A 13,144-nucleotide genomic window follows, 5' to 3' on the forward strand; every position below is an offset into this window, starting at 1 on the left:
TCCAAAATCTAGCTAAGAGACTCCTTGCTACACACCAAGCAAATGATTAAAAAACAAACAAACAACAAAAAAAAAACCCTATCAAAATGCGTAGGAGAGGCTGAGATGCTGAGACACATTTCACGATAAACTCAATGCCAGGAGGGACAATCCCTTGGGAGGGAACCCACAACTCTAAGCTCCTCCCTGGGAAAAAATGGTTTACACCTCACATATGGTACCTGAATTTTTTTTTAAGACTGCACCTGCATCACTGATGTTTCTATCTTTCTCTCCCTCTTCCTTCCTCTCTGAAATCAATAAAAATATATTTTTTAATTTAAAAATAGAACTGCCATATGATCCATTAACTCTACTTCTGGGTTTTTTTTTTCCTGAAGAAAATGAAGACACTAATTCAAAAAGGTTATCCTCACCCCCATGTTCATTGCAGTATTATTTACAATAGCCAGAGTCATACTATGTTTGTTTTTTTTTTGGGGGGGGGGGGTTTAAATCACAAAATGAATAATATTCAAACATTATTATTTCTCTCTCAGGTAATAATCTAAAATGAGTTTTCCTGGTCATCAGTTTTTTCCACTGGTGATTTAGAGGCCCAGTCCTTCCCATCTTGTGGCTCCAAACATCCCTTACGGCTTCAGTGCCATCTGGCCATTAAAAGAATAACACTGGAAAAGGAATTCTCAGTTCTTACAATCCTTGAAAATGATGCATCTCACATCTGATAATATCCCATTATTGAGATCTAGCCACGTGGCTGCACACAAATGAATAGAAAATTAGGAAATATGTTCCTTGGCTGAAATATATTCATTTCACAGTGATAGCTTTATTCTAAAAAATATAGTATGTGAATTTTGGTGAACAATTTACCTTTTCTGCAACCTCCTCCTATGTTTTCCATCTCAGTGAATGGCATCATCCCATCAACAACCCATTCATTTATCCAAATACAAATTCCAGGTCTTTAATTTTTCCCTTCTCCCTTAAACTAATAATCAAATCTAGATCTCCTAAATCTTTTTGATAGCTCATCCCTCATTTCCATAATTACTGCCACTAGTCAACTTCAAGCCCTCATTCTTTTTGACCCTGCCTTGAGTCCTGGCACCCTCAACTCTCTCCTCATTGTTACCAGACACAACTCTCCAATACTCTGATGTCATCGTACTCCTTTGCTAAAAATTTTTCAGGGGCTTTCTTTCTGTTCAGTGATAGGAAATTAAACTATTATATGCTAATACAAGGTCTTTTATGACCTGGCCCTTTATAATGTCCAAAATTGTTTCTAGCCATCTCCCCACCACTTGTAATTTGCACTACAGTAGTAATAATAACAATAATTCAGTTTCTAAAACAAGCTATACTCTCTCTCACATCTTAGTTTCTCCTTCTTCATATATGTTGCTCCTTCTTCATAGGATGAAGGCATTTTGTCCATTTGGTAAGCTTATTAATTAGTACCCAAATCAAATTTAAAAGTGTCTTTTACTAGGCTCCCACTCCCCTTTTGTACAAACCCCAATGGAGCGTTTTATCTAAATGCATTAGATTTTTTTCTGTTTCTGTCTAGCTACTAGATTACAACTTCTTAAAGACTGGTTCCAGGTCCTTTCATCTCTCGACGTTGCAGAGTCTAGTGTATAACAGAATATAAGCTTCATGAGAACAAACACTTTGTTTTTTCACCACTGTATCCCCAGAATACTGGAGACAATAAATATCCTACCTAATAAAAGAGTAATATGCTAATTGACCATACCTTCGCTACACCCACAGCCAATCAGGGTGCTATGCAAATTAACCCAGCAAAGATGGCGGCCCCCATGCGCTGCCCCGCCCCCCATCGCTGAGGGACCAAGGCGGCGGCGGCACCAGCCAGGGGCCGCTGCTCCGGTCGCTGAGGGACCTGGGCCCTGCACAATCTCTGCTCCAATCGATCGCCGCTGAGGGACCCAGGTGCCTACGCCACTCCGATTGATCGCCGCTGAGGGACCCGGGCGGCAGCGGTGTCCCGATTGCAGATGGGGGCACGGGACTGGGCAGCGCTCGCCCCCGCACCGCTGCTGCTGGGGTCCAAGCCCCGACCCTGAAAGAAAGCGGAAGGCGGTGGCCAGAGCCAATGCCTGGGTCCCCGGTGCAGGAGGAAAACTGGTGCCGGCAGCCAGGTGAAGGAAGGTCTATTGCATGAATCTTTGTACAATGGGCCTCTAGTCTATTAAATAAATTCATAATGTACTCAACGCATATTAATTGAATATAAAAAAAAAAAACAGTTAGTTAAAACTTTGGAATCAGGTAAGACAAGAGTTTGAATCCTGGTTTGAGTGTGTGACCTTGAACAAGTTATTTAATCTCTCTGAACCTGAGTCTCTTTTGCTGTGATTACTTTACAGTATCAGGCTCTTGTAGAATCAAGTACAAAAAGCTCTTAGCACAATGCCTTTACTGTTGCAACAATCATATTAGTACATCCTTATTATTAGCAAGTGTTATAACATACAACCACCAGAGGCCCGGTGCATGAATTCGTGCACGAGTAGGGTCCCTCTGGGTGGGCTGCAGGGATCGGGCTGAAACCCACAGTCCAATGCTGCCTACAGCTCCTGCCACTCCTGCTCATCCTGGCCCCACTGTGCCTGCTGCGGGCTCACGCCCAATCACTCCTGATTGGGAGAGGCTTGTGATGCCACAGCAGTGTTTGCTAGCCATGAGCCCTGTGTCTGGCGCCCTCCCAAGGGGAGTGGCCAGCGGGACTGGGCTGAAACTGGCTCTCTGACATCCCCCGAGGGGTTCCCAGGTTGCAAGAGGGTGCAGGCCACGCTGAGGGACCCTACTGGTGCACGATCAGGCCGGGGAGGGACTATGGGAGGGCTCCAGGGCACGTCTGGCCCATCTTGCTCAGTCCCGATCTGCTGGACCCCAGCAGCAAGCTAACCTACCGGTCGGAGCATCTGACCCCTGGTGGTCAGTGCACTTCATAGTGACTGGTCGACCAGTTAACTGTCTGCCCCCTGGTGGTCAGTGCATGTCATAGCAAGCAGTTGAGCAGCCTTAACATATCATTAGCATACTAGAGGCCCAGTGCACAAAATTTGTGCACTGGGGGGCGGGGGGGGCGGTGTCCCTCAGCCCAGCCCGCACCCTCTCCAATATGGGACCCTTTAGGGATGTCTGACTGCCCGTTTAGGCTCGATCCTACTGGAATCAAGCCTAAACGGGCAGACATCCCTCTCACCATCCAGGATTGCTGGCTCCCACTGCTCGCCTGCCTGCCTGCCTGCCTGCCTGCCTGCCTGATTGCCCCTAACCACTTCTGCCTGCCAGCCTGATCACCCCCTAACCACTCCCCTGCCAGCCTGATTGATGCCTAACTGCTCCCCTGTCAGCCTGATTGCCCCTATCTGCCCTCCCCTGCAGGCCTGGTCACCCCTAACTGCCCTCCCCTTCAGGCCTGGTCACTCCTAATTGCCCTCTCCTGCAGGCCTGGTCCCCCATCCAACTGCTCTCCCCTGCAGGCCTGGGTTCCCCCAAACTTCCCTTCCCTGCAGGCCTGGTCGCCCCAACTTCCCTCCTCCGCCGGCCTGGTCACCCTTAACTGCCCTCCCCTGCAGGCTTGATCACCCCCAACTGCCCTCCCTTTCAGGCCTGGTCCCTCCCAACTGTCCTCCCCTGCTGGCCTGATCCCTCCCAACTGCCCTCCCCTGCTGGCCATCTTATGTCCACATGGGAGCAACCATATTTGACCACATGGGGGCAGCCATCTTGTGTGTTGGAGTGACAATTTGTATATTACTCTTTTATTAGATAGGATAGACGCCTGGTGCACGGGTGGGGACTGACTGGTTTGCCCTGAAGGGTGTCCTGGATCAGGGTGGAGGTTCCCTTGGGGTGTGGGACGACCTGGGCGAGGGGCCTGTGGTGCTTTGCATGCTGGCCACGCCCCCTGGTGACCCAAGCAGAGGCCCTGGTATCTGGGATTTACCTATCTTCTATAATTGAATCTTTGTAGCCTTGAGTGGAGGCCAGGGCAGGCCAGGAACTTGGCTTCCTCCATCACCGGGAAACCCAAGCCTCCTGCTCACTCCGTGGCTGCGGCCATTTTTGTTGGGATTTATTTATCTTTTATAATTGAAACTTTGTAGCCTTGAGCAGAGGCCTCGGCCAGCCAGGGTATGCAGGAAGCTTGGCTTCCTCCATTGCTGGGGAAACCCAAGCCTCCTGCTCACTCCGTGGCTGCAGCCATCTTGGTTGGGTTAATTTGCATACTCACTCCTGATTGGCTGGTGGGCGTGGCTTGTGGGTGTAGCAGAGGTACAGTCAATTTGTATATTACTCTTTTATTAGATAGGATTATGCTTTGATTGGTTGTTCAGTTGTTCTGCCCTTGGTCTATTTGCATATTAACCTTTTATTATATAGGATTATTACATAGGACTAGTGGCCCAGGGCACAAAATTCGTGTACAGAGGGGGGGTTCCCTCAGCCAAGCTGGCATCTTCTCCAATCGGGGACCCCTTGGGGGATGTCAGACATTCCTCTCGCAATCTGGGACTGCTGGCTCCTAACCACTCACCTGCCTACCTGCCTGATTGCCCCTGACTCTGCCTGCCTGCCTAATTGCTCCTAACCTCTCTGCCTGCCTGCCTGATCTTGCCCCCAACTGTTCTCCCCTGCCAACCTGATCTTTCTCCCAACTGCCCTCCCCTGCTGCCTGATCTCGCCCCCAACTGCCCTCCCCTGCCAGCCTGGTTGCCCCCAACTGCCCTCCTCTGCCAGTCTGAGCTCACCTCCAACTGCCCTCCCCTGCTGACCTGATCTTGCCCCCAATGGCCCTCCCTTGCCAGCCTGATCTCACCCCCAACTGCCCTCCCCTACCGGCCTGGTTGCCCCCAACTGCCCTCCCCTGCTGACCTGATCTCACCCCCAACGGCCCTCCCCTGTCCGCCTTACCTCACCCCCAATGGCCCTCCCCTGCAGGCCTAATCTTGCTCCCAATGGCCTCCTCTGCAGGCCTGATCTCGCCCCCAACGGCCCTCCCTTGCCAGCCTGATTGCCCCTAACTGCCTCTGCCTGCCTGATCACCCCTAACTGCCTTCCCCTGCCGACCTGATCTCGCCCCCAAATGCCCTCCCCTGCAGGCCTGATCTTGCCCCCAACTTCCCTCCCCTGCCAGCCAATTTGGTTCTGATTGGACGGTTTCTATGCCAGTCAGTGTCTAAAGCTCCACCTCCTAGGTAGCCATTGGCTCCTCTCAGTTCACCCAGATTTGGTTCTGATTCGACAGTTTCTATGCCAGTCAGTGTCTCCAGGCCTATCTCCGGGCCTGATCAAAGAGGTGGGGCTGATCAGCAGCCCCCGTGGGGGCCTGGAGAGAAACAGAGGTGCAGCTGCTGGTGAAGCCTGGAGAGAAAGAGAGAGGCAATGGCTGATAAACAGCTGCCACAGAGGCTGCAGATCAGACCCTGCCTCTCTCTTCAGGCCTCTCTCCGGGCCTGATCGGCAGCCTCCTTGGCAGTCAGTGCTGGGTCGCCATGGCAACCCAGCACCAACTGCAGGATTGACTTCCGGTGTTCAGTAGAGCCTTTGGTCAGTCGTTACGGACCCTGGGTTTTTATATATTAGGATTGTTTATATATGTTTCAGCATCCCTACATACATAACTATGTTCTCCTGTAGCACACAGAAATCTAAAAATTTTCATCTTGTAAGAAATTTCATAGGATTTATCAAAAGAATTTTAAGTGTACCTAAATTGGTCTGTCTCAAATAAAGCACATTACAGTTTCTGAAAAGGTATTATTTTATTTCCAGATCTAACCTATAATTTCCTCAGAGTGAGAAAATATAAGAAAAATAGTTAGCTTACAAAGAAAGTTTTTGATAAAGCTAACCTTGTCAAAATAAACTGCAAACACTAAAATGCAACATGAAAATAGCACTGAATTAGAAACATAATGTAAGATATATGTTACCTCACCAAGTCCAAAGTCGCATGATTTCTTAGAATTCAATTCCTCAAAGGGAATACTCCTAGAGTAAAAAATAAGACAGTAGTATAGTTTGCCTTAGTCCCTCTGAAAATCATTGTTCTAAATTATGGTTCCTAAAGTTGGCTGTGAATCAGGATAAAAGAAGCTTTTAAAAAAAAATAAAGATTCATAAGCTCCTTCCTAAGGAATCAATTTATTATGTATAGATCAAACTTACTGTTTTATATTTTAAAATCAGACCCTCAAGTGATGTGGGTCTGAGCCAGGTTGAGAACCATGTTATAAGTCATTTTCATAAAGTACATTTTAAAATTCAAAGCCTTATATGCTGTATTCCATTCATAAATTTCTGGATATTTAGAGATTTGACAAAAAATCTAATTTGTTGATTTTATTAAATAAGTTGTGAATCTATGTTTTAATTAATTTCTTGTGCCAATCCCATCCATAAGAAAATACTTCCGGAATAAAAATAATCTAGTTCATGATTTTCAGTTAGCAACACTGGATGAAATTACAATTACCAAGAAAGTTAGGACTATTCTGAAACTATAAGTTTTCTTTAATTACCTGTAACTGCAGTGTCATAGACTATTGCTATGCTTCCTTATGCCATTAACATTTGAATTTTATTACTTCTATTGATTCTATAATAACCAATCACCTTTTCCATGGAGCGCTGCCAAAGGTTAGAAAATATGCTAATCATGTCAGTAAGCATTCCTATACATGTAATCCTTCTATTTCTTACTGTAAATTAATAAATTTGTATTCTGGAGGATATATGTTTCTTGAACACATAAGACAGTCTTCTCAAATATAATTAACACCAAATTTCAGATTAAAGGTACTTTTGCACTGGCAAATACAAGCACCATACTCTCAAGTAGGGTGACAGAACCAAGATTCTGACAAATGATAAGCCTTCTTTGAGGGCAGCCTGCCCAGACTAAGACAGCAATATCTCTAGCTCAGTTCAACCTTTCAACATGCATTAAACTAGATTCTGATTTGCATTCCCCACATTTACCTAACAACTTACATATTATTCACTGGATATTGTTGGATTTCTATCTGTGGTTTCTTCTTTTGGTAGTCCTTTTCAAATTTTCCTTTAAAAATAAAAGTATGCATTGAACTAAAACTTGAGCGTAGACCATTTCTGTTTGTTTAATATGAAGCTTATTAGTATGATCCATTGCCTGGTCCACAATGTCATATAATAGAATGTCATTCTATTTTTAATTTCATATTCCTCCAAATACACTGACACATACAAATACACACACATGTATGTGCACACACACACTAAAATTGAAAACAGAAAAACCCAATAGACTATTACGCTTTCCACATATAATACCAACCTTTCTTTTCAGAGCTGGCTGGATAACAATTCTTCTCAAAAGATGTACTAGGATTATTTCCTTCATCATTGTTGTATTCTTTCTGATAGTTCTTCTTTGGCTGACACTTTTCTGGATAACTTGTTTTATTAAATTTAGAAGTATTAAAATTCAACCCTGGATCTGTAAAAATGCATCTATCAGAGGAATGATTTTTATTAGAATTGGTGACTCCCATACTGTCATAATCACACTTTTCAAATGGTTTTGTTATCCTCTGTTGATCTATGCTTAATAAATTGATCACATTTTTGTTAATAAAAGAGTCAAAATTCTCTGGTAGAAGGCTGGGGGTTGACTGGTTCACATCCTCAAGGAAATTTGACACCTCTTCTTTATTTTCTCCCCAAATATGCTGTACTGATTGTTTTTCAGTAATGAAATCTGAGTGTCTTCTCTCATCCATGCTTCCACAATCTTCACCCATCACTATAGCAGGGCTTCCAGTGAGGAAATTCCTATTTCCTGGACTTTGGGGTAAATAAAAACATATTTAGCAAAAAAATTATAGGGTATTTTCACTTAGGAATTCTTAAAATTCTTAGAAAACTTTGAGTAGCTACTAACATTTGCCTACTATGTTTTTATTTTTCAAATTTAAATAAATAGTATTTCTTTGGGTAGAAATTTATCTAATGCACTCTTGTAATACCTTATTGAGTATAAAAATAACCTACACTTAGTTTAGTATCTCAATGTGAAAAATTAGTGTGTGATTCAATTTACTGTTACATTAACAAAGCAAAACAAACCTATGCATGTGTTCTGTAATAATGTCTAGCAAATAACCTAGACGACCACTGTATGTCACTGATGCTCCATTTAACCAGAGAAAGATTTTTTTAAGACTGTGCAGAGAAAAATTATCCTGTGTTAAAATATTAAATCAAATAGTTAAGAGGACATTATAATAGTTATTTCTCAACCTAACAAGAATATAAAAAATATGATGTCCCTAGGGTAAAACAATGTAAATACAAATGCACATATAAGTAATAATATAAGAGATAAGATGAAAAGGTTAAACTAGATAACAAATTCCCTTCTAATGCAAAAATCATAATTCTAGGTTTTGTCCAACTTGTATAAGAATCAAAGCTATCATAGAAAATAATTAGAAGTCAAGATATTCTGAATTTTGTTGCCAATGACTATAAATTTGGGTAGGTTATTCCAGAGATTGGAGTTAACCAAAAAACTTGGAAAAGAAACATAGACTGCTAAAACTGATTGATTTCTAATTTTATTTTTTAAGTTACTTATTAAATATTTAATGAACAGGTATAACTATTGTGTTCCAGAGAGTACACCACATGTTGGGGACAGACAGATAAGAGAATTCAGTTTGATATTAAAGAGAGAAAGAGATGTTTTACCCATGAATGTTCACAGATCATGATCCAACATTATTTCTCAATATGGGTCTTATTTGTGTAAAAAGCACTTTATAAGTTAGAAAACACAGTAGAAGCATATGTCATCATTTTTAAAAGTTATTTTAAGTATTATAACTCAGGAAATTCACTCACTGAGAAAAATGGGGACAGAGAAATATACAATGCAACTATTTCTCACAAGAAATAGGAGAAAGAAAAAATTAGAAAATGGTAAATGATATCCTGAAGTCAAGTGTTCCTATACTAAATTTAAAAAAGACATTCTTTTGCAAGGAAAGTCAGGTGGTAGCATTTGAGTTGGGAGACTAAATGCTGGGAAGGATTGCTACACATTGAGATGACAGAAATGATACTAAAACCTTAAAGTCTTATTAAGACAAATCAGTCTAACTTCTTTAACCATTTGTTTCCCTATAAATATAAAATTCGTTAAAAGCTATGCACTAATGCCCGGCTTGCAAGGCTCAGAGGTTGAGCATTGACCTATGAACCAGGAGGTCATGGTTTAATTCCCAGTTGGGGCACATGCTGGGTTGCAGGCTCTATCTCCAGTAGGGGGCATGCAGGAGGCAGCTGATCAGTGATTCTTTCTTATCATTGATATTTCTATCTCTCTCTCCCTCTTCCTTCCTCTCTGAAATGAATAAAAATATATTTTTTAAATGATACACTAAAATAGGGAAAATTCATTATCTAAATGTCCTTTTTGTGTATTAAACAGGTAATCAATATATGCCTACCATGTGGTAGGGAGACTATACAGCTTATATTCTAGTGAAGTAAGATAATAAATAAGATAATGAATCATTAATAAGTAAAATGAATAAAAGAAATAAAGAAGTAAACAAATAAAGAAAATTATAGCACCTTTATAGGTGCTACAGGATTACATGATGAGCCCAACTGGCATGGCTCAGTGGTTGAGCTTCGACCTATCAACCAGGTCACAGTTTGATTCCCAGTCAGGGCACATGCCCAGGTTGCGGGCTCGATCCCCAGTGGGGAGCATGCAGGAGGCAGCCAATCAATGATTCTCTCTCACCATTGATGTTTCTATCTCTCCCTCTCTCTTCCTCTCTGCACTCAATAAAAATATATTTAAAAAATAAAGATTACATGAAGAAATAATGTGTATTGGAGGTCCTGTTTCAGATCATTTGGTCAGGAAAATCTCTAGTAAGGAAGTAATAAGCTAAAGATAGAAAATGGTTAGACATGTATAGAAAGAAGTAAGCATACACCAGGGGTATGAAATAACAACCACATATGCAAGATTTGCAACATGTTTGAGAAACAAGAAAAATAAAAATAAAGTTAGAATACAAATAGTGAAAGAAAACTTATGACCTAGTCTTAAAAGGTACAAAAGGATCCAGATGATGCAGAGCTTGATTTGGGGGGGGGGGGGGGGGGAAGAGGTGTGAAGGGAGTGGAGGGGAAAGCAATAGAAAGGTTCTAGGTATAAAAGTAAAATTGACCTTCTTTTTACTTGCAAAATAACAGTTTGAATGCTGGGCGAATCTGTATTTTAGAACTTCCATCTGGCCAAAACGAAATATGAGTGATCAGATTTCTCATCCTGACACAGTTAAAAAAAAACAACAGGCAAAAATATATGCAATAATGGTTTTCAGACATGAGCCAGCCACCAAGTAGAACAGGATAATGATCTTTGAAAGCAAGAAATCAAATTAGGTGAACCCTATGAGTTCTTCTAGCTTACTGCCTGGAGAGAGTATTCAAGCAAAAGAAACCCAATAAGAACTTATGAAACAGAGCTGGGGGTTCAGAGAGACTCCAGATGATAGAGTTCACAGGAAGAGTACCATGAAGGAGAGTGCTTCAAAGAGAGAGAGAGAGCGCTACAGAGATCTACAGAAAATTCAGGCAAGTACTGATCAGCACATGCATATAAGATTATTACCAAACTAGAGGCCCGGTGCATGAAATTCGTGCACGGGTGGGGGCCCCTCAGCCCAGCCAGATCCCGCTCCAATCTGGGACCCCTCCGGGAATGTCTGACTGCCGTTTTAGGTCTGATTGGACCTAAACCGGCAGTCAGACATCCCTCTCACAATCCAGGACCACTGGCTCCTAACCACTCGCCTGCCTGCCTGCCTGATTGCCCCTAACTGCCCCCCTGCCAGACTGATCACCCCTAACTGCCTCGGCCTGCCAGCCTGATTGCCCATAACTGCCCCCCCCAGCCATCCTGGTCACCCCTAACTGCCCCCTCTGCCAGCCTGATCACCCCTAAACACCTCTGCCTGCCAGCCTGATCACCCCTAACTGCCCCCCCTACTGGCTTGGTCACCTCCAACTGCCTCCCATGCCAGCCGGGTCACCCCTCACTGCCCCCCCTGCCAGCCTGGTCGCCCCACACAGCCTGCTGTTCAGTCATTTGGTCACCCCTCACTGCCCCCCCTGCTGGCCTGGTCACCCTATGCAGCCTGCTGTTCGGTTGTTGCGTGAGGGTGTCCTGACCAATTTGTATATTACCCTTATATTGTATAGATGCTGGGAAAAGAACCACCCATGATACGAACTTGGAACAACTCCAGAAGCTCACACAGGGATGGGAAAATTTTTGTGTTCCCACCAACCAGAGTGGAACACCTTATGATACAAAGGAAATCAGAGATACTGTCTTAGCAGGGGGCAAAATTATCAGAGACCGAAGACATATCTGGTTCCATTTAGCAAAATTTAAGGAAAGCCTCAATAAAATCATACTATTTCCAACTAACTAAACTGTTTCCCAGAAGAAAGCTTAGGACAATTTATAGGAGTACAAAAATTTCCAGAAACCAAAAGGATAAAACTTACAATGTACAGAATAAAAAAATAAATTACCAGGAAGGCAAGAAAACAGTGAGTTATAACCCATGATGAGGATAAAAGTCAATTATTAGAAATAGAACAAGAAATGACACAAGTGATAGAATTTGTAGACCAGGACTTCGAAAGAGTTATAACATATTCTCTATATTCAAGAAGGTAGAGCAAAGACTGAGCATATTAAATAGATACATGGAAGACATAAAAAGGAGTGCAATCCATCTTCTATAGATGAAAAGTACACTGAATATGTTTACCAGTTAATTAGACACCAAAGAAGATACAATTAATGAATGTGAAGATACAGCAATATAGTCTATACAAAATGAAACGAGAAAAAATTGAAAACTAAGAGAGCATCAGTAATTTGTGTCATAACTTCAAGTGAACAAATTTACATGTGATTTTAGTCCCAAAGAAAAGGGGAGAGTAATCAGAAAAAAAAAAAAACTATTTGAAAATTTAATGGCAAATTTTTTCCAAATTTGATAAAAACATTAAGTTCACAGATCCAAAGATGCTCAACACAACCCAAAAATAAAACAAACAAAAAAATAGAATGGAAATGAACATCCTAGTCATGATAGAAAATCCGTGATAGAGAATCCATGATAAAAAAATCATTTTTAAAAAAAGAAAATTTATACATTATATATATAAACTATACAAATATATGTATGTATAGTTACTATTATATATGTGTGTGTATATATATATTTATATATATATACATAATAGGAAGAGATATATATATATGGTATTAAGATAAGAATGGTATTAAGATAAGAATGGTAGCAAACTTCTAAATGGAAACAATGCATGTCAAAAGACATCTTTCAGGCTTCTGCTGCTGTAGATTATCACTGTGAATCCCTTGCTTGCTCATGCATAAGTGTATTTGCAATACCAAATATACAGGTTTAGTATTTTTGCCTGTTAGTGATGGTTTCACATGTGTAATGTTTTGGTTGAGATGTTAAATGGTGGATGTGAATGTGGAAAGTAATTTTAATAATGTATAATTGGTCATAAGGCCCAAGTTGCAGTAACTATTGCTGTTTTATTTAACAATACCTTGTTGCTTTGTATGCATTAACATTTGGGTGTAAAGATTGTGTGTCTATCCAACAGGGAGACACAGTATTTAAATTGACCAACCTAATGTTACAACAACTTAGAGGTGGCCAAATGTAAACTAAAAGCCTTAATTAAAGTGGTGCAATTTTGTATAATTTAGCATCAGTAGTTCAATAAATTTGTATTGCCATGTAAGGACTTGCATTATAATTACTTGCCACTTGAGTGTTTTGTGTAATGTTTAACAGTGTGAGTAAATATAGATTTAACTTCTTTTTAAATCTAAAAACACACACACACACACAAAAAACAACAACAACAACACACAAAGGCTATAAAGAGACAAAGGGCCTTTCATAGTGATAAAGGAATCAATCCAACAAAAGGATATAACTCTTGTAAATATCTATGCACCCAATGTAGAGCACCT

The 13,144-nt window shown here is 41.6% G+C and overlaps 1 protein-coding gene across 1 annotated transcript in view; it reads right to left on the reverse strand.

Moving 5' to 3' along the window:
- Nucleotides 1–13,144, reverse strand: part of C7H12orf40 (chromosome 7 C12orf40 homolog) — a 60,342-nt gene that overhangs the window by 11,403 nt on the left and 35,795 nt on the right. Inside the window, exons 9-11 of the mRNA XM_054718611.1 lie at nt 7,364–7,872; nt 7,039–7,108; nt 5,979–6,036 (exon numbers count right to left, since the gene is read on the reverse strand). Coding sequence (XP_054574586.1) covers nt 5,979–6,036; nt 7,039–7,108; nt 7,364–7,872 — 637 coding nt within the window. The remainder of the gene's footprint in view (nt 1–5,978; nt 6,037–7,038; nt 7,109–7,363; nt 7,873–13,144) is intronic.

This window comes from Eptesicus fuscus, chromosome 7 (genome assembly GCF_027574615.1).
Source record: "Eptesicus fuscus isolate TK198812 chromosome 7, DD_ASM_mEF_20220401, whole genome shotgun sequence".
Lineage (NCBI taxonomy): Eukaryota > Metazoa > Chordata > Mammalia > Chiroptera > Vespertilionidae > Eptesicus > Eptesicus fuscus.